The sequence below is a fragment of the Lissotriton vulgaris genome, chromosome 11 (genome assembly GCF_964263255.1).
Source record: "Lissotriton vulgaris chromosome 11, aLisVul1.2, whole genome shotgun sequence".
In the NCBI taxonomy this organism is placed as follows: domain Eukaryota; kingdom Metazoa; phylum Chordata; class Amphibia; order Caudata; family Salamandridae; genus Lissotriton; species Lissotriton vulgaris.
Window position 1 is genome coordinate 290,132,849 of NC_141699.1, and position 22,270 is coordinate 290,155,118.

At 52.1% G+C, this 22,270-nt stretch overlaps 1 protein-coding gene across 1 annotated transcript; it reads right to left on the reverse strand.

The window, feature by feature from the left end:
• Positions 1–662: 662 nt before the first annotated feature.
• TBX3 (T-box transcription factor 3) lies at positions 663–21,650 on the reverse strand. Its single transcript, XM_086943258.1, has 8 exons — positions 20,643–21,650; positions 14,257–14,524; positions 11,997–12,143; positions 10,175–10,251; positions 8,881–9,038; positions 6,708–7,372; positions 2,178–4,136; positions 663–2,135 (listed from the first exon to the last, which is right to left on the reverse strand). The coding sequence occupies exons 1-7, from the start codon at positions 21,032–21,034 to the stop codon at positions 3,675–3,677; spliced, it is 2,169 nt and encodes a 722-aa protein (XP_086799384.1). The 5' UTR covers positions 21,035–21,650; the 3' UTR covers positions 663–2,135; positions 2,178–3,674.
• Positions 21,651–22,270: the final 620 nt, after the last annotated feature.

Below are 22,270 nucleotides of genomic sequence, written 5' to 3' on the forward strand. Positions count from 1 at the left end.
TTTTTTTAGAACAAATTGCGGCGGTGTTACTGTCTCGACACCATGCTAAAAGCGTCGGCAGTGGAAAGCCCCGGCAACTCCTAGTTCCTGAAATGGAGAGGGCTTTTAGAAAAGTTATTATTTGTTTTACTATCTCCTGTTTACAGAGAGCCCCTAAAATAATCTCACGCGGAAATGTATAATTTAAAAACGTTTTTGACACACAGTGCAGAACTCTAGATCTGTATTGTAGGTAAAGCAATTGGCATTTCGTTAAAACGACAGTCCTAACACTAATATTATTTTTTTGCCAGTATTTCGGAACTTTATAAATAAGTCCGATTTCTTCTATTATCGTGAGATGGTCTCAAAAGCACCAATTTCAGAATTCATCAGTTTAAATCTATTTATTTGTGGCGTTTCCAAGCATAATGGTGATACCATTGCAAGCTCGACCACTGCCTCCGATAGGGAAATTGTATATTTTACTATTGTTTCGAGTGTTGTTTAACTCACTGCTTCTCGCCCACGCACAACTCTGGATTTCACCCTAATGCACATTTTTTTCTGGGGCCACAGCCAGTCAATGGGTTTATCATTACAAACATATTAACAACAAACGACGAGGTCCACGGCATCAACATTCAAAAGCACCAAGTAAATATTCAATGGCACAATTCAGACACATTTCAATAAAAATTTATTGAAACTCAGCGACGTTGAAGAAAAAAATATATATACATGAAACTGAGATTTCTCGACATTTTTTAAAACATAACATATACCTTCATGTTGCATTTATTTTGCCAGCTCAAACCTCCTGCCTCACCCGGTTATGATCTTCTGCAGCAACTCAAAACAGAAAACAGCACAAAGAACAACACAAGAAGGACCCATTTCAAACACTCAAAAAAGGAGCACCCACTTTTTTTCACATCCCTTGTCGCGTTGCTGTTTCGTCATTCCAGATGGACGGGGGCCTTTGACCGGGCCGTACACAGCTGCGGGTGGCGCTCTCGTCAGAGTTCTTTCTGCAGTGATTTAACTGTTGGGTTGTGGGGGCTGAACACACACTAGAATCAGCCCCGACACACAAGTGGTGGCCTCCCTTTCCCTGCAGTGGTCTACCATGAATGCGTTTGAAATGAAAATGACTGAGGGGAAAGAAACAGCAGGAACCTTATTTACAGATATTTACAAGATCAATAAATTAAAAGTGTACGTCCGAGTGTTAATAATTCACGTATTTACAGTAGATATCAAATAATTACAATAAATACTTTGTTTTTTATTAGAACCTCTGTCTTCGTGTGTGTTTTAAAATCTTGTTATTGCGATACACTAACAGAAATGTGGGGAAAAAAATGAAAAGCTTCTGCAAATATACCAGGGTGCCACCCGAAAAAAAAAGACTTCACTTTTTGTTTGAAACATTTCTAATGTCACTTGTTGGGTGAAGGTGAGAACTGAGAAAAGGTCGGTGAGAAGAGAGTAGAAGCGGGGCAGGGAGTATGTTCCCAGGGCCTGGGACAAGCAATGAGAAAAGAAATCCGCCACCCTGCAGCATGCAAAGGCCATACAGTGGCTCTCAGAACATCACAATGCTATAGAAAGACAAAGCGTCTCTTAAACTAGGCTCGAGCATGGGGTCGGTAGGCGTCCAAAATCACTATATGCACCGTTCCTCTTCTAGGAGCTATATGGGCTGTTTCAACGCCTTCATAGGTTGAACACCAGTAAATGGTGAATGCATTGCCTGCTACTTGTATTTTATTCTCATGCGGGTGTCCCGTGACTTAAATATTCTGCATATATTAGGTGTGTTGAAAGAGAATGGAATTAGCAGCTTTGGAAAAAAAATTGTTTCTCCAAGTCATCCGTGTCTGTAGTTAACCTTGCTGAAGGCGTGGTTTTTGAGGTGTACAGGGGCACACCCATTCATGGATGTTAAAATCAATGCAATTACCATAAATATGTTATAAAATCCGGTCAGTGGCCTTACACATGCCTCGTTTGCACCAGGCACCTTGCACCAGCAGAGTAGCAAAGGTGTTTACATAGTCTTCTGCGGCCCCCGCCATGTCTGTGCCTGTCATTATACAAGTGCTGTGTGCTTCAAGGACCCCAGCAAACATATCAGAGTGAACAGGGAGGGACTCACAAAGGGGCACGGGAAGGCTGCGGAGTCTAACTGATGCCAATATTGGCCTGGTCGTTATCTTCTGCGTTAATGCTACCAGGGGTGGTTCCAAACAGTGAAAGGGATGTGTTGGAGCAAGTGTACTACTCCAAATAACATCCTGGGCCAGGGGTGTATTCTGCACAACATTGAAGGTGTGAGTGTGTGTCACGAGGTATGTGGTTCAAGCTCCCTGCCAGTTAGAAAAGTGCGACCTCAATTCGATGTAATCAGTGGAAACTGGACACCACAGATTGTGAGGCGTATTTATAAGCCCTTTGCGCCGTCGGAGCCTCACTTTTAATATGGGGGAAATGTGAGTTATGGGCGGCGCAAGGGACTTGTAAATAAGCCACTGTTTCTTTACAGGCTTTTCTGGCCTCAGGAGGGCACCCAGGTAGCCCGAAATATTTTAGTGGCCCTTTGGTGGGTAGATGAAGTGTGTGCGCGTACGTGAGCGTGTGTATGTGTTCAAATGTTGCCAATGCACCCATCTGCACAACATGGTTACAGTGACACAGACATGCTCCAGGGCACAGGCCGGTCCACGCCCCCAGCATACATGTCCCTCGTGGCCCCTCCCGTGGGAGGGCGGGGATGGCTTCCTTTCCACTCAGGAACTACTGACATTAGTTCTGTGGCATCAGCATACTTCTAAACAGACACAGACACATTTTGGCGTAACAGATGTGAGCCGAGATCTTAGTACAAAGGAAAACAAAGTGCTTCTGAAACGAGGGCTGGCTGCTCGTGTCCACGTCTCTTGATGCCAGGGTGCCATGGGGAGAACTCTGGGCTTTCATTGTCCTTTAGGTGAGGTTGACAGTGAAGCCCGCGCGCCGCTCTGCCAGGGTGAGAGGTTGCAATTAAGAGGTAAAGTCAACAACAGTTTTCCAGGTGTCTCTCTCCCTGTGCGAGAGCGTGGCATGGAGGAGTAATGCAAGCACAGTTGCCCAGGTGCCCACCTTCCTGGGTGATAGATTGGCATGAAGGAGTAATGCAAGCAGTCTTCTTGGGTGAGAGGTTGGCATGGAGGATTAATGAAAGCACAGTTCCCCATGCGCCTCTGTTCCTGGGTAAAGGAGCTTGGTTGGGAGTGGGAATTAGGGGGCACCTTTTTTCCATACTATCTCCTCTACATCGGTAATCCGTCTTCCTGGAGAGTGGTAGGCACGGTGGGGGTGATGCCAGCAGTTGCCCAGGTGCCCCTCTTCCTGGGTGATAGATTGGCATGGAGGAGTAATGCAAGCACAGGCTTCCTGGTGAGAGGTTGGCATGGAGGAGTAATGAAAGAACAGTTGCCCTTGTGCACCCTCTTTCTTCCTGGGTGAAGGAGCTTGCTTGGGAGTTAGAACTGGGGGGCACCGTTCCCATACCATCTCCTCGATGCATGTAATCCCTCTTCCTGGAGGAGTGGTTGGCACGGAGGGGTCGTGCGAGCACAGTGCCCAGGCGGGTGGGCATGGAGGGGTGATGCAGCAGAGTTTCCCGTGAGAGGTTGGCACGGACAGGCTGCTCAGGGGGAGCTGCTGCGGGCTCTGTCCTTGGACTCCAGCCCGCTCACCAGGCGCTGGATGCTCTGCAGCTCGCTGCTCGCCTCCTTGTCCGGCCCCAGCTTGGGCGACAAGGACACCGAGCCCGAGGACAGCGTGGACGACCTGCTGGTCAGTTCAGAGCCCGAGTCCAGGGGGCCCGAGGAGGGGCTGGGGGCCAGGTGGGCTGCCTTGGCCTCCAGGAGCGTGCTGCTGCCGGGCACGCCGTGCAGGGCCGTGGAGAGCAGGCTGCTGCTGCTGTCGGGGAGGTGCACCGGCACGGAGTAGGGGCTGTACCTCAGCCGGGGCCTCACGGCGTTCAGGAAGGGGTGTCGGTGCACCGAGCTGGAGGCCGCTGCTGCCGCCGCCGTCGACGCCGCCGCCGCTGCCGCCATGTAGGTGTACGGGTAGGAGAAGAGGCCACCGAAGGGAGACATGGCCAGGCCCTGCAAGAGAAACATACATGTAAATAGCCCCTCACACGCAGCACATATCTGCTATCAGCCGCAGCACACACATGTAAATGATCCTCACACACACACAACCTATCTGCTATCAGCCTAAGCACATACATGTAAAGGATCCTCTCCCAGGCAGCACCTATTTGCTATCAGCCGAAGCACATACATGTAAATGATCCTCTCACACACAGCACACATCTGCTATCTGCCGCAGCACATACATGTAAATGATCCTCTCACACACAGTACATGTAGATGATCTTCTCACACACAGCACCTAACTGGTATCAGCCGAAGCACATACATGTAAATGATCCTCTCACACACAGCATCTATCTCTGCAATCAGCCGTACCTGGCAGTCCTATAAAAAAGCAACAGGCAGGTAGGTCTGGGTGGGGCAGGGCAGAACCAGTCACAAATCAGGCCCACCCTACTAGGAATGTGGAGTGCGCCCACCATGTACAGCAGTCTCAGATACACAAGATGGCATCTACATTGCCCCCCCACCCTCGTAAATCACTAAAACATTTTAAATATGCAGTAATTTACCCTGCCAGAGGGCAGACTGAATGGTTGGGGAAAAAAGTGATTGAGATTATATAGACGAAAGAGACTGGTTTTCATGGGCGGTGGAAGGGCATATGCTGTCAGTTATTGTTGTGGGCCTGTTCAGGCGGTGTGGCCGGCAGTGCTTTGCGATGGGCCTTGGTTTGCTCTCTTCTGGCGGCTCTTAAAGGGAAACCGAGTGCTGAGGAGTGCAGGTTCAACCCTAGATGCCCCCACTGTATAGGCAGACAGTAGCTGTGAGTCCCAGAGAGGTGAGTAATGCACCCCTCCCCTATCCCAAGATCTCCCCACTGTGAAGGTAACCAGCATCAGTGAGTCCCAGAGAGGTGAGGAATGCAACCCCCTCCCCTTCTCCAGACCTCCCGCTGTAAAGGCAGACAGTGGCAATGAGTCTCAGAGAGGTGAGGAATGCACCCCCCCCCATCTCAAGATCCACCCACTGTAAAGGCAACCAGCAGCAATGAGTCCCAGAGAGGTGAGGAATGCAGCACCACCCCCCCCCCCCATCTCAAGATCCACCCACTGTAAAGGCAGACAGCAGCAGTGAGTCCCAGAGTGGTGAAGTTATGCACACCCCCCCTCTCCTCCAGATCTCCACACTGTAAATGCAGACAGAAGCAGTGAGTCTCGGAGAGGTGAGGAATGCAACCCCCCCCCCCCGCCCCCCAGCTCAAGATCTCCCCACTGTAAAGGTAGACAGCAGCAGTGAGTCCCAGAGTGGTGAAGTTATGCACACCCCCCTCTCCTCCAGATCTCCACACTGTAAATGCAGACAGAAGCAGTGAGTCTCGGAGAGGTGAGGAATGCAACCCCCCCCCCCGCCCCCCAGCTCAAGATCTCCCCACTGTAAAGGTAGACAGCAGCAGTGAGTCCCAGAGTGGTGGAGTTATGCAGACCCCCCCTCTCCTCCAGATCTCCCCACTGTAAATGCAGACAGAAGCAGTGAGTCTCAGGGGGGCGAGGAATGCACCCCCCCCCCCCGCATCCCAAGATCTCCCCACTGTAAAGGCACCCAGAGAGGTGAGTCCAAGTGAGGTGAGGAATGCACCCCCCCCCCCCATTCCAAGATCTCCCCACTGTGGAGGCAACCAGCAACAGTGAGTCCCAGAGGTGAGGAATGCAACCCCCCCCCCTTCTCCAGATCTCCACACTGTAAATGCAGACAGAAGCAGTGAGTCCCAGATTGGTGAGGCTTCAGACCCCCCACTGTAAAGACAGACAGCAGCAGTGAGTCCCAGAGAGGTGAGGAATGCCCCCCCCCCCATCTCAAAATCCACTAACTGTAAAGGCAACCAGCATCAGTGAGTCCCAGAAATGTGAGGAATGGACTCCCTCCCCCATCTCCAGATCCCCCACTGTAAAGACAGACAGCAGCAGTGAGTCCGAGAGAGGTGGGGAATGCTGATCTCCCACCCCCTCTTCTCAAGATCTCCCAGTGTAAAGGCAGACAGTAGCAGTACGTCTCAGAGGGGTGAGGAATGCATCTTAAGAGCCTCCCCCCCCCCCCCCCCCCCACACACACACATACACAGTAAAGGCAGACAGAAACAGTGAGTCCCAGAGTCTGCACTCATAAGGCCTGGGCTGCTCACTCATCTCAAATAGACGATTCATGCATTTAAACGTCATATTCTTCTACCTTTGTAAAAACATAAACATAGATCCAATCTGTAGGGAAAGCCAGATTAAAGTACATGCGCTATGGCTTTGGAGCACTAGATGTTGTACAGACAGGTGTGGCTACATTTGACAGCCAGAGGGACATTGTATAAACTGTCTGCAGTTAATACACCGCATTCAGATGGGTTCACTGAGACTGCACCCACTGTGGAACACGCTGGCTGCCAGGGCCTGGTGTTAATATTATACTGAGGCTGGCTGGAAACATGTACCAGTGAAAAAGAACTAGAAAGTGAAGGTGATTAGTGCTGCCGTGTTAGAGGTCAGGCCGCAGCTGTGCGGGGGTAAGATAGATAAGATGGAATACCTGAGAGGCCAAAACTTGCTGCTGGAGGTGAAAGGGCAGCGCCGCCACCGAGGCCCCGGACAGTCCCTGGCCCGCTGTGGCCATCACCGTGCTGTCCAAGCCGCTGACGCCTGCCGAGGCCCCGGACACCGAGGCCAGCAGGTGGCCCATCCCGGCTGCCATACTGGAGAAGGCCCCGCCCATGGCGAACTGGCTGGGGTGGAGCAGGAGAGGGTGGCCGCCCCCCATGGGGTTGAAGAACTGCTGGCCGGCCAGGGCGTGGGGGAAGGCCAGTCCCTGCATATGTCCCTGGCTCAAGTGCGAGCTGCTGTCCGTCTGCACCGACAGGGGGGAGAATGGCTCCTTAGGGTGCAGCCGGGGCTCCTCTGCCTTGGGGGGGTCCCGGGTGGGGCTCCGGAGGTCGTCGGTGGGGAGGGAGCGGGTGCTGGAGGAGATGGTGCCGGGGCTGTGCCTGGAGTCCGGGGAGCTCTTGCCAGTCCTGCCGCCGTGCTCCCGGCTGCGGCTGCTCCCCGAGTCCAGGAGGTAGGGGTGGTGGCCTTTGGGGGGGCTGGCCCGCTCCCGCGGCTCCTCCCTGGTGGTGGTGGAGATCTTGCTCGACTCTTGGGTCTCCAGGATGGGGTCGTCTTTGCTGTCTGAGTCGCTCTCGTCCTCACTGTGGCACGAGGCTGAAAGAAATGAACAAATGTATCACTTTAGCGATTCGCTGCAGAGGACACCCAGGCACATCTCGGCAAACTGAGAAAAATAACAGCCTCCCGTCACACGGACACCGCACCCCTAGCAGAGAGAGCCCACACGAACCCTTAAGCCCCCGTGTCATCCCCTGAGACCCCTCTCCCGTCACACGGGCACCGTGCCCCTGGCAGATAGAGCCCACACGAGCCCTTAAACCCCCGTGTCATCCCCTGAGACCCCTCTCCCGTCACACAGGCACCGTGCCCCTGGCAGATAGAGCTCACCCGAACGCGTAAACCTCATGGCGCACCCCGAGACCTGTTTCCAGTCACATTGGCACTGTACCCATAGCAGAGAGGGCCCACCCGAACGGGTAAACGCTCGTGTCACCCCCTGAGACTACTCTCCCGTGGTACGGGCACAGGACCCCTAGCAGAAGAGTGCTCCCCCGAGCTCTTAAACCCTACTGAGACACCCTGAGAAACCTCTCCAGTCCCAAAAGAGATCTAAACAGTAGTAAAGCAATGATAAAATACCGCAAACTCTTTCTAAACACATGTTATACAATTCTACATACATATTTGAGCAATCTAATTATTTCAAACAAGTTTTCCCCACGAATTTAGGCTACCAGTTTGCCGAATTATTACAAAACACAATTAAATCGTTCTTTGCAGACTTATGGGTGACACACAAAGTCGTCCCTACAGACACTGATCGTCACAACAATTACCATCGGTGTCTCGCCAAGCCTCGTTATCAGCAGTGGACAACCACTCCTACCACATACATAAACATAGGGACCACAGTGGATGTTTAATTGGAAATCGACCCCTTTAGAAGAGTCGCCCAGCATCTGAGAGATTGCATGGCCTTTCCCGGTCCCGCTCAAAAATGTTTTATATGTGGAAATAAATAAATAATAGCACACATTCGCCTGCTCGACATGAGATGGTGCTGACACAGGCCCCAGGGAGGGCTCTCGGTGCACAGTTCTGTGCCAGCAACAGAAAAGGCAACATTTCTAAGAGGACGGCTGGGCTGCGCCTTTCAGTGTTAACAGGAAGTGGTCATTGTTTCAGTGAATTGGAAGTGGTCACCTATTAGAGTGAATAGGAAGGGGTCATCTATGGAGTGAATGGAACGGGTACACCAATGGAGCAAATGAGAAGAGGTCACCCATCGGAATGAATGGGAAGGGGTAAGCTATGGGAGTGAATAACATATAGTGTATTTGTAATGCATATGTTCACCCATGGGCATCTTGGCGCTCAATCACAGATGTTTATAGTTATACAACTCATTCATACTGATTTTATCGACCTCAGAAGGATGAAAGGCTGAGTGGACCCACTAGGATTTGAACCTGTGACACATGAATCCACTTGGACTAGCAGCATACTCTACTTTTTGAGTAAACATTACGAGGATTCAAGGTTCCAATTTTTGGGGAAGGAGCTACCTTATATAGTTATAGGGTGTGCATTTTGGGACTCACCTTTCTGAGTGGAGGTGCCCACGGTGGAGATTGCGGGGGATGAAGGCTGGGCGAAGCATTTGAAGGAGGGCTGCTCACTGGACGAGTCGTCAGAAGTCGCTGTGTCTTTTTTCTGGTGGTCTTCGTACACCCTCATAGACTGCAGGGTCAGTTGCTTCCTGTGAACACAACATGGTTGTTACATCATACATCATGGGCTGTGTGCATACAACAGCTTCACCACTACCATCCCAAGTACAATGCCAGCGCCGAAAGGAACAGATCTGTTCTGGGCTTAGGACTGACCAGGGAGGATTTCTTCCCTGGAAAACAGTGACTAATATATCTTTTGTATGCATTGTTTTTTACACCTTTTCAATGAGTCTGATTATTAGAGAACATAAAACTCTAAGCCCCAAATTGGCAGCTTTCAATAATAGCTAGAAAGCTAGATCAGAGAAAGTTTCTGTAGCATTCCTGTTCTGAAACAGACTAAAGGAGTCGTTGACAGACGGGCTTGTAATCCATCTGTTTTCGTTTCCTATTATTGTTTGTCTTTTTATAAGCATCTGAAAAAGAGAAGCAGGGTCGTACCTATTGAGGGTACAGCAGGTGAAGTGGCACCAGGGCTGGAGAGCGTGAGCGCCATTTGCACCCAGCTATGGTTGGGTTTCATACCTAACTTGGGGTTAAGGGGAGCCATTTTCTTAGCTTGGATCAGGCACCATGGCCCCGTACTATACCGCGGGCTGAAATAATAATGGTAATTAAAGCGCGCCGAGCAGCGTGTGTCCACGGGTGACTGGGGGGTGGGGGTGGGGGGGCTGAAAGCTAATGGAGTAATACTGTAAAAAGTTCCTTTCTTTGTTAAAATAAATATTCACTGCTGCGGGAGGGATGGGGGTCACACCGCAGCGCACAGGGGAATTGTATGGCCTTTCCGCTACACATAGCCTATAAGGACATGGAAAAGGAGCATTGGGTGGGGGCATGAGTGAAATTGTACGGCCTCTCCTATACACACATACACATAGCCTAAATGGACAAGGGAGGCGGGGGCTCCTCTCGCAGAGTTCGGTGGAATTGCATGGCCTTTCCTATCTACAAAGCCTCTCTGGACACTGGGGCATAAACACAGGGGCAAGGGCACCGCCTTCCACACCGACACCGCCATGCGCTGCAATTTCTGCCCCCTCCCGCGGTCTCCTACGGTGGGGGCGGTCTGCTCAACGACCGCCACATATCTTCGTGGGGGTTTTCTTTTTTTGGAGGGTGGAACAGGCTCTTGGAATACGTTGATCTCCCCCAAGCTCACCTCTTCTCTCGCCTGCCGTTGCCTGTGTCACGAAAGCCCTTGGCGAATGGATTGTTATCAATTTTTAACTGGGTTATCTGAAAGAAAGAGGAGGGGAGAGGGGTCAGAACCGCCTTTCACCTTATGGTTAAAAAAAAAGTCATTTTTATCTCCGAGCAGTGTCTCGGAGCAGGAACACAACCCAGGAATTTTCAAACACAAAACCGAAATGCTCGGATAATTCCACAAAAAAACTGAAGACACACATTCACTTGAAAAGACACCGATGTTGTCATTCATCATCTTTGCTCCCTAGCCGCTCTCCCTCTTATTAATCTCAACTATGTCAGGAGATCCCACTTCCGAGGCAATTAATGGCCGTGATTTACCTGCCCGCAGTTAATCTGCTTACACTGAGTAATGGGCGTTTAAATGGAACGGCGCAATTAGGACTCCCCGTCTCTAAAATTCAAGCTTTAATCTAAACATTTCATAACGCCACAATTATGGATAAACGCATTACAGCCGCCGTAAACTTTTCCCGGTAATGAAATTGCCTGCCAGGGAAAGGGCGAATTGATTTCATTAGAAAAAGTGTTTTACTGGACAAACATTTTTTGAATTATGAAAGGAGACCGCGCGCCTCGGCGCCTAACATTTGTTTCCGTTTATGGGGCAGCTGGAGTCGTGGCAAGTGGCGCCTCGAAGCAGTGTCCCTAAGCACGGGGACAGTGTCACCCCGTAGGCACGTGCCCCTCTAGGGGCAACGAGGGGTCATCTGGAGAAACCGCTACAACAACGGCCACCAGGCCACAAGGGCGATACAACTCTTTCGTTATAAAAATATGGTGGTTTAAAACAGAAAAAGTTGTTTTACCGCCAACTCCCAAAAAAATAAAAGATTTCTTAGCACAATGGAAACAATCTCAATCAATTTGTTAACGCAGCTATGCTTGGGGACTTGAGTCGGAATTCTCCTAAATATGGCCGCGGTGCCAGCCAGCCCTTCTCTCTCAAGCCCGGCTCACCTCACCGAGGCAGCCGCGCCTGCAGGAAATCCCCAGAAAAGTACAGATAGTTTAATAAAAATTATGCAGCGCGGCTCCGATCTCCTAAATCGGATCGCTTTTCTTGTGTGCAGTAACCAGGAAATAAAACCGTGTGTTGGAGCCCTCGCGCTGGCCTGCTGGCACGTAACTGTGGGCGCATTACTGGCCGCTCGAGAGCGTCTACGTCTACGCTTAGACATATATCTGACCCGTTGGCAGGCCCCTTTCGTTGCAGAAAGCCCGGGTGCAAAAACAAGGAGCGCTCACATACTATGCTACGCACAGCGGCCCCTCCCTGTGAGCGCCTTGCTCGCAATCTGTGTTGTTTACGCGTGCAAAATCTTACCCACTGCAAACAATTCAAAAGAAAGACTCACATAAAAAAAAATCACATATGACTTCCCTTACCCAGCGGTCCCATTAATAAACTCACCCATACGCAAACCACCAGGTAATCGAATACCCACAAGCTGCCAATTTGCACATATTTTTGAAAATTACAATTTGAATCTGCATCTGAGAGTTTCTTGCCCTTTTCAGAACATCGGATCGCCCACCACCGCCCCTCCCCTCTTCCTGAAAAGTGACTCAAACGTAGAATACTTCTGCACTCCCTGGGGCCCTCAATAAGTGCTTCGACTTCAGAAAATAACAATAAAGTTTCTTTTCCCTTGGGTGCGGCGCTTCGATAGACGAAGGCTCTGCTTCCGGCGGACAGACCCGGGCCTCGGATCTCGTCTCATCGAGGCCTCGGTGCGCCCTCTCACCCGCCCACGGGGGCCCTGACCCCTCACCTTGTCGTTCTGATAGGCGGTCACGGCGATGAAGTCCGTCTCCGGGAAGACGTAGGTGCGGAACGTGCTGTACGGCAGCTTCAGGATGTCGTTGGCCCGCACGATGTGGAAGCGCGGCTGGTACTTGTGCATGGAGTTCAGGATGGTCTGCAAAGGGGCAAAGTGAAAGCGAGCTGAGAAGAGTCTGACCCGGGCTCCAGTCCACCCGCACCGCCCTGCCCTGCCCTGCTCCTAAGGCGGCACAGCGGAGGGCCTGTGCCGTACCACCGGGAGGAGTGCGCAGCGCCAGTGCTGTCTAAAAGGCTTTTGCAATTAACTATAGCTGTGGAACTATTTGGGCTCAAAAAAGTGCAGAAATACGCCAGAGCAACACCTAAACTACATTTTCTCGTTCGCTGAAACTGGATGTGGGCTCAGAAGTTAAAGGGCCCTCCTTGTTCAAGACAAGTTTGGTGAACATGTTTACATGTTTTCAATACTTTTGCTTTATGAGTCTAAGGAACTCTCGTAAGCCATTTTGAAAGGCAAACTTATATTTGTAGTTATGCCTCTGTACATTAGCCCTTAATAAAAACTCTTTTTTAATAGTGTGACCTTTCACCCGATTATATATTTATATATATATATATATATATATATATATATATATATATATATATATAGTACCTCGCCGAAACTCTAAAACTTCTCACCACAAATGTTTGTATCTCTTGCAGTTTTTAATATTTCTTTAATTCAATATAATGTATTTTACATTTATATATATATCTATATATCACATAATGATATATATTATATGTATGCAAATACACACACACATACAGTACATACAAGAGCGTATACATAGAACCACGCTTTTCCATAAATATCTGCACTAATCTTTTCGCTGTAGTTTGCGAATATTATATATATATATATATATATATATATATATATATATATATATATATATATATACATACCATTTTATATATTACATATATGTATTTTATATAATCTAAATGTACTTTACATGCAACACTGTTGCCGTGTTACATCATTCTATGCACCGCAATAGGCATACACACACACACAGACACTACCATTTTAAATATCTATCTATCTATATATAAAATACATTCAATTTCATTTAATTATTAATAAAACTCTGCTAGAGAAATAAACATTTGAGGTTATCAGTTTCAGAGTGTCAGTGGTGTATATATATATATATATATATATATATATATATATATATATATATATATATATATATATATTCTTGAAGGACTTTCCTCCTGTGAATTTGCCGAGGTCACCTGACAGCCCGACTTTTCGTGAGGACTGTGAGTCCGGCAAACATCCAGCTTAGATTGGATCTCGCAATGTAATCACTGCGGTCATTTCATTCTGTGGGCGCCCTGTCCCTCATACGGGTCCCCAGACACCCCCACCCATGCCAGGGCTCCCTACGCAGCTCCAAGCAGGTCCCTTGTAAGGACCCCCACCAGTTGCCTTACTCTGCTGAGGGAGCGCTGTCAGCCGCCCCAGCCTTTCCCCTCCTCCCATCTTTACTCTCTGTCCATTTGCTCCCTGGCTTGCTTCGCATGGCCGTGATTAATATTTCTTTAATGCGGCCCTTCAAACCCATCACGAAGCTTTTACAAATTGGAAAATCAATGCGTGTTTTCGTCTGGTAATAGCCCTTGTCTTCTTTACGAAAAAATCCACCTGGGGATGAATTAAATCGGGGCTGTGGAGGGAAAGGCACACTAGCTCCATCATTTGACTTTTCACTGCCAGCGTTGGACATCTGAGCAATTGGTCAGGGTTCTGCTCAAATAAGCCCAAAACCTTCTACCCTCCCCTGACTCGGGGGAGACAACTCTCGTTAAAACTGTCTGTTTCTGCCTATTGCCTGTAAGTTTAATCTAACTTAGAATCCCCCATTGTAACGTGTACAGTGCGCACAGGGACACCCATGGTTGCTGCACCATATTTCCCAGGCCACGGCGAGAGCCCTTCATGCGTTTGAAATGAAAGTAAATGCAGCAGCCGTGGGCACAGACAAACCGCACTGAAGTAAGTAACAAGGCAGGCGCCAGCGTTTAAAGGAACAAAGGGCCCGCAATAAAGAAGGCAGACCTCGAGCCCCCAGTGAAGGTGATTTACTATCGCGAGATGCGCGGTGCCAAGGGCTAACCCCGAAACACACACACAGGCAGGGGAACCAGGAAGCAGCCGCACACACGGACAAACAGAAGAAAGCGCGGGCACTTACGAATCCGTGCTTGTCCGAGATGTTGTTGGTGAGCTTCAGCTTGTGGAAGGTGACCACCTTGGACATCCACTGCTCGCCCGTGGCGGGGCTGTCCGGGTGGATGTACATGCGCTTGGGCATCTCGGGGTCGGCCTTGCCCGCCACCATCCAGCGCGAGTTGTGGAACTTGTAGCGGCAGTCGTCGGCCGCCACGATGTCCATCAGCAGGATGTACTTGGCCTTCTTGTCCAGACCGGTGCAGCGCACTTTAAAAGGGGGGAACATCCTCCTGCAAGGCAAGGTGGTGGGTGAGCATGGAGGCCACGGGGATCCAAGGCCTCGGCGAGATCAGCTCGGGAGCAGCGGTCTCAGCCAGAGGTCTGGGCGAGCAGCAGTGTTAGTGAGAGGGGGTGAGCAGCAGTTTCAGGGGGCCTGGGTGAGCATCAGGGGCAGTCAGGGAGGCCTGGGTAAGCAGCAGGGGCAGAAGCCTGGGCGAGCAGCAGTGTTAGTGAGACAGTGGTGAGAAGAAGTGTCAGGGGCCCTGGGTGAGCAGCAGTGTCAGTGAGGCCTGGGTAAGCAGCAGGGGCAGTGAAGGAGGCATGGGAGAGCAGCAGTGTCAGTGAGGCCTGGGTAAGCAGCAGGGGCAGTAAAGGAGGCTGGGAGAGCAGCAGTGTCAGTGAGGCCTGGGTAAGCAGCAGGGGCAGTGAAGGAGGCATGGGAGAGCAGCAGTGTCAGTGAGGCCTGGGTAAGCAGCAGGGGCAGTGAAGGAAGCATGGGAGAGCAGCAGTGGCAGCGAGGCCAGGGTGAGCAGCAGGGCAGTCAAGGAGGCCTGGGAGAGCAGCAGTGTCAGTGAGGCCTGGGTAAGCAGCAGGGGCAGTGAAGGAGGCTGGGAGAGCAGCAGTGTCAGTGAGGCCTGGGTAAGCAGCAGGGGCAGTGAAGGAGGCCTGGGAGAGCAGCAGTGGCAGCGAGGCCAGGGTAAGCAGCAGGGGCAGTGAAGGAGGCATGGGAGAGCAGCAGTGTCAGTGAGGCCTGGGTAAGCAGCAGGGCAGTCAAGGAGGCCTGGGAGAGCAGCAGTGGCAGCGAGGCCAGGGTGAGCAGCAGGGCAGTCAAGGAGGCCTGGGAGAGCAGCAGTGTCAGTGAGGCCTGGGTAAGCAGCAGGGGCAGTAAAGGAGGCTGGGAGAGCAGCAGTGTCAGTGAGGCCTGGGTAAGCAGCAGGGGCAGTGAAGGAGGCATGGGAGAGCAGCAGTGTCAGTGAGGCCTGGGTAAGCAGCAGGGGCAGTGAAGGAAGCATGGGAGAGCAGCAGTGTCAGTGAGGCCTGGGTGAGCAGCAGGGCAGTCAAGGAGGCCTGGGAGAGCAGCAGTGGCAGCGAGGCCTGGGTGAACAGGAGACAGTTAAGGAAGGCTGGGAAGCAGCTGTGTCAGTCATTGAGGCCTGGGTGAGCCTCAGTGTCAGCCGGGCAGGCTGGGGTGAGCAGCAGTGGCAGCCATGAGACATGGGGGAACAGTAGTGTAGGGTTGAGCAGTAGAGTCAGCCAGGGACGTAGGGGTGAGCAGTAGTGTCAAGCGTAAAGGCTGGGGTAAACAGCAGTGTCATTCAAGGGAGAGACGCAGTGCCAGCGAGGGAGGCAGGGGTGAGCCGCAGTGCCAGCCAGGGCTGAGCAGCAGTGCCAGTCAGTGAGGTATGGGTGAGCATCAGCATCAGTAAGTGAAGCATGGGTGAGCATCAGTATCAGCCAGTGAAGCATGGATGAGCATCAGTCAGTGAGGTATGGGTGAGCATCGGTATCAGTCAATGAGGTATGGGTGAGCATCAGTATCAGCCAGTGAGGCATGGATGAACATCAGTATCAGTCAGTGAGGCATGGGGTGAGCATTAGTATCAGTCAGCGAGGCATAGGTGAGCGTCAGTATCAGCCAGTGAAGCATGGATGAGCATCAGTATCAATCAGTGAGGCATGGGTGAGCTTCAGTATCGGTCAGTGAAGCATGGGAGAGCATCAGTATCAGTCAGTGAGGTATGGGTGAGCATCAGTAAGTGAGGCATGGGTGAGCGTCAGTATCAGTCAGTGAAGCATGGGTGAGCATCAGTATCAGTGAGGTATGGGTGAGCATCAGCATCAGTAAGTGAGGCATGGGTGAGCATCAGTATCAGTCAGTGAGGCATGGGTGAGCATCAGTATCAGTCAGTGAGGTATGGGTGAGCATCAGTATCAGTCAGTGAGGTATGGGTGAGCATCAGTAAGTGAGGCATGGATGAGCATCAGTAAGTGAGGCATGGATGAGCATCAGTCAGTGAGGTATGGGTGAGCATCAGTAAGTGAGGCATGGATGAGCATCAGTCAGTGAGGCATGGATGGTTGGGAGCAACGCCACACAGAGGCATGGATGACCAGTCTCTGCTAGGCACACAGGTGAGGATATTCCCATATAAAGGCAGGGGCAGGAGTCTCACCCAGAGGCATGGGAGGGCAGCTGTCTCCGCTACGGGCAGGGGCCAGTATCATCCTCAACTACAGGAGGGGCCTCACCTGGAGGCACGGGGGGATGGGCACCCCATCTATAGAAGCAGGCCATGCACAACTCAGGAGAAGCACTGCTGCTAGGAAGAGAGCGCAGCACTCTCAACTAAAGACAGGCTGTAGGAAGCAGTCTCAAGAAGGGGGTGGAGGGAGAAACAACTCAGCAAAAGACAGAAAGTGGAAGGGCAACGACATCCCTAAAGGCAGGTGAGAGCTGCAGCCTCAGCTCGAAATATGGAGTGGGAGGCTGGGGATCAGCAGAACTCTCATCCATGTAGAGGCTAGGCACAGGCAGCACTCTCATCTGTGTAGAGGCTGGGGACAGGGAGCACTCTCTTTAGTTTTGAGGCTGGGGATCAGCAGCACTCTCATCTGTGCAGAGGCTGATAATAGCAGCACTCTCTTTTGTTTAGTACCTGAAAAAACAGCACTCTCTTGTTTAGAGGCTGATAGTAGCAGCACTCTCTTTTGTTTAGTACCTGAAAAAAGCAGCACTCTCTTGTTTAGAGGCTGAGATGTCACCATAAGGCACCAGGGAGCACCGTCTGATCATCTCGAGGCAGGGGTACCCTGGGTTAGAGGCTGCCTCTGGGCGCACCCTTGCATGGGTAATTTTATAGCGTTTGCCATACCATGTGAGTGACCTAAAGCGCTTATGCAGAAGCAGAGCATCAGCAGCAAACTCATTCCTAAGCCAGGACTGGCCAGGACCCTCTGCTAGTGAGACAGGGCGAGCAGCTCTCGGCTGGGGAGGCGCTGACTAAGGTGAGCTCCACAGCACAGAGGCACAAGGGAGTCCCTCTAGAGGTCAGCAACGTAGTGCATTTGTCAGCTAGAGCGACAGTACCCTCAAAGAGGGTTAGACAGCAGGGACAGCACCCTCAAAGAGGGGCAGACACCAGTGACAGCACCCTCAAAGAGGGGCAGTGATTCCAGCTACAGCACCCTCAAAGAGGGGTAGACAGCAGGGACAGCACCCTCGAAGAGTGGCAGACACCAGTGACAGCACCCTCAAAGAGGGGCAGTGATTCCAGCTACAGCACCCTCAAAGAGTGGCAGACACCAGTGACAGCACCCTCGAAGATGGGCAGACACCAGCGACGGCACCCTCAAAGAGGGGCAGACAGCAGAGACAGCACCCTCAAAGAGGGGCAGGCTGCAGGGACAGCACCCTCAAAGAGGGGCAGACACAAGTGACAGCACCCTCAAAGAGGGGCAGGGATTCCAGCTACAGCACCCTCAAAGAGTGGCAGGCACCATGACAGCACCTTCAGAGAGGGGCAGGAAGCAGGGACTCCCCTCAAAGAGGAGCAGACACCAGTGACAGCACCCTGAAAAAGGGGCAGGAAGCAGGGATACCCGAGACAGCACTTTCAAAGAGGGACAGGCAGCAGGGACAACAGCTACAGCACCCTCAAAGGGGGGCAGACACCAGTGACAGCACCCTCAAAGAGGGACAGACACCAGCGGCAGCACCCTCAAAGAGGGGCAGACACCAGTGACAGCACCCTCAAAGAGGGACAGACACCAGCGGAGGCACCCTCAAAGAGCGACAGACACCAGCGGCAGCACCCTCAAAGAGGGACAGACACCAGCGGCAGCACCCTCAAAGAGCGACAGACACCAGCGGAGGCACCCTCAAAGAGCGACAGACACCAGCGGCAGCACCCTCAAAGAGGGACAGACACCAGTGACAGCACCCTCAAAGAGGGGCAGACACCAGCGACAGCACCCTCAAAGAGGGACAGACACCAGTGACAGCACCCTCAAAGAGGGACAGACACCAGTGACAGCACCCTCAAAGAGGGACAGACACCAGCGGAGGCACCCTCAAAGAGCGACAGACACCAGCGGCAGCACCCTCAAAGAGGGACAGACACCAGCGGAGGCACCCTCAAAGAGCGACAGACACCAGCGGCAGCACCCTCAAAGAGGGACAGACACCAGTGGCAGCACCCTCAAAGAGGGACAGACACCAGCGGCAGCACCCTCAAAGAGGGGCAGGCAGCAGGGACAGCAGCCTGACGAAGAGTTGACAACCCCTTTAAACGGGGTCAGAATCACAGTGGCCCAGAGCAGAAAGACGTATGCGGGGATTGGAAGCAGGAGTAAACATGAGCACCCACGTGGCCTGGAAGCATAGGTAAGCAGCACCTAGGTCTGGAAGCGAGAGGGGGGAGCACAATTTGTGATGGAGAAAACAGCGGAGGGTCTCGACCTCAGACTCTAAGAAATACACTAGAACTGCAGCTCCCATCCATGCTTCCTCTTAAAGGTCACGCGGGACTTTTCATGAAATATTATCTAAAGCGAGAAAAAGGGTCGAAAGGTCGAAGGGATTATATGGGATGGTTACAATAAATCTATCTTCAAAAGCTGAACAATATGCGAGGCCTCGAACAGTGCCAGACATTGATTCCTACACGCATTTATCTGTTGAAGCTGTCTTCTGAAGTCACTTTTTTAAATTTTGTAATTACACACTTTCCGCTTAAAGTATTTTATATTGAAAGCTTTAAGCAGAAACGTTTTTCTTTGTACTTTTTCTCCCGTTTGTAACGTGTGCCTCCGGGGCCTCCTCTTGGAGTGTCACATGTGCGCGAACACCTGTGCCCTCGCCTCACGTGCCAGTTCGTTTGGGGCCAGAGCTGCTGAGAGAAGCGCCCCGCCATCTCCTTTCAATCTGCCTCGGAACGCCACTGCTTGCCTGTTTATTTTTGTCAATCATGTGGCTTTAAATTATGCTTTCCTAAAAGGAAACATATGCCAGCAACAAACACGAGGGGGCACGCGGCCCCTCCGGACTTCCAGGGCATAAATAGCGCCCAGATGGCGAGGACGGAGGCCATGTTCACCTCTGGCCCGGACAGTTTATCGTTTAATAATCTGCAGTCGGAGCCATAAAACAGGCGTGTGCCTCGCGCCCTGGCACCGGGCACCTCTAGAATGCCCTTCTGCTCCAGTAAGCAGCATTCATGAATACATAATATCGAGTGAAGTCTGCCGAAGCGCCGCCTCGTATTTTCTGCATAGATTAATTACAATGATATGCAGCTACGAGTGAAACATACACAAATGTATGTGACTCTGCATATATGTATATATATATATATATATACACACAAAGTCCCACAAATATATGTATATATATATGTCATGTGATCAAGCCTCTTGCAGGAGGCGAAACGCGTCATGGCGGACTGCTGGGCGAGACTTTATGCACAATAAAGCACTGAGAAAGTGAACCAGTATATGGTTCCACTCATCGTCATTTTTCTTTGAATGGAATCGTGTGCATGGCGAGAACTCTGCTATATATATATATATATATATATATATATATATATATATATATATATATATATATATATATATATATATATATATGTATGTGTGTGTGTGTGTGTGTGTGTGTGTGTGTGTGTGTACAATTGTAGCGTTGAGCCGCAAGATCTAGGAAAGTTTGTGGGGCAAAAGCAATAGACAGATCTGTAAGAGGCACCCACGGATGTTTATTGCAGCACAAGATACGTTTCTGTAAATTATGTAGCAGTATGACAATTCCGTGGCTGCTGTCGAACCTTCTGCAGGCAGAAAACAGAAATGTATTGAGGGATTTTGAAGCTAGTAGGTTGCTGTGGGCACATACTGCGAACTTGCTCCCTAGCGAGATGTTGCCTGAATTACGGGGTTGTGTGGCCCCAGATTATTTCCCCGTTCACTCCGGGCGTAGCTAAGGAGAGGAGAAAACATTTCCGCTAACGCAGGTGCCAGATTTGCTAGTCGTGTTTAGGGAAGTGCGTGGAGTGGGCGATGCGAGTGTGGGTTTGGCGTGCAGGCGCGGGGGGAAGTGAAAGAGAAAGTGGTTCTGAGCAGACAGACACTCACCGGCCGGACTTGGTGATCACCATCTCGGTGCCCCGCTTGTGGAACTGCTCCCACAGATCCTTGGCTTCCAGGTGCACCTTGGGGTCGTCGTCCACCTCCTCCTCGGGTTCCAGGCTCTTGAGCGGCCGGAGGTGCGCGGCTGCCTGGTGGCCCAGGGCGGAAAACGGCATGCCGGCTTCGGCCGCCCCCACCAGCTGCTCCATGATGGGCTTAGTGAGGGCGCCGGACAGAGAGAGGGCCGTCCCGCCGTGGGGCAGCGCCAATGCCGGGAAGAAGGGCGGCTGGTGGCCCAGCATGGCGCTCATGGCGAAGTCCGGCGCCCGGTGCGGCAGGAAGGGGTGGTAAGCCATGCTCGTCCCAGTGAAGGCTGGATCTCGCATCTGGATGTTCATCCACTCCAGCCTGGGTCTTGTGCGGCGGCCGCGCGGTGCGGGGTGGAAGGGCCTCAGCAGGTCATGCTGAACCGGCAGTGCCAAGAACGTCTGTTTACAATTGAAGATTCACCGGGCAGGGCGCATCGTCTGCAGGAAACAAAGTGGTCGAAGTGTCCAAATGGATGAAATGCGCCCAGGTCCAGGAGTAGGGTGCTCCTACGTGAGCCGGTCCCTCTGGGGTCCACCAGGTCCTATTCTCGCCCCTCGAGGTGCCAGTTCAGTCCGCCAGATTCTCCCTCGAGGGCGCAGAGGGTGCTCTGGGAAGCTGGGCGAGAAGAGCAAGTGAAGGCTGTCTGGTCTCAGCACAAGCCGCCCCAACGCTGCGCCCGGACAGCTCAGCCTCCTGGCCCCCCAAGGCGCAGGTCACTGCCTCCAGCTGGGTGAGAGTCGGGCAGGGAGCGCCTGCCTTGCACCTCTGCTGCAGCGCATTCCAGCACGGGTGGGGTGAGAGGCGGCGAGGAGGGGGCGCGGAGCGAGGCAGCAGCAGCAGCAGGAGCGAGGGAGGCAGCCCCGGCGTCGAGGATCCCGTGTGAGAGGGGAGCTCCTCTTACACCGGCCTCTATGGATGTGCTGTGCGCTCCCAGGCTGCCCTGGAACACTTGATTGGCTCTTTCACGCTCCCGGACCAATTGTGCGGCTCCATAGGCGTGGTTGTGACAGGTCGGGCGCCATGGGGGGAGCCGGGTTATAAAAAGTAGGTGTCGGAAGCTGTAGCGCCGCAGCACAGCATCACCGCGACTCTATGAATATGTCAACATGATCGGGGGAGGGGGGAGGAGCGCGGGAGGGGCGGGAGGAGGGAGAGGGGGGCAAGGAGCAGAGAGAGGCCGGCCCAGGAGCTGGAGCACACCCCGCGCCCGGCCCGGTCGGTACAGACGTAGGCTCAGCTCTCACCCCGCGCCGGCTCTTCACAAGTCCCGGGCAGATAAGGCGGTGGGAGGAGGCAGCGCGGGCAGCTTTTTATCTCCCCCTGCACCTCCAGCGCAGGCCGACCCGTGTTTTAACACCCAATGCCCGGGCTCCCACCCGGCCTTTTCAAGGTGTTTGGGCAGCCAAGCACTTGGGGGGGGGGGGGGGGGGTCAAAGTCTTGCATTGGCAGGGATCAGAAGTGAGGGTCTGTGCACTGCGACTCAAGTCAGTGTGACCTTTGGCTGCATACACAATGTTTTTTTTTATTACATGGAAACCACTCA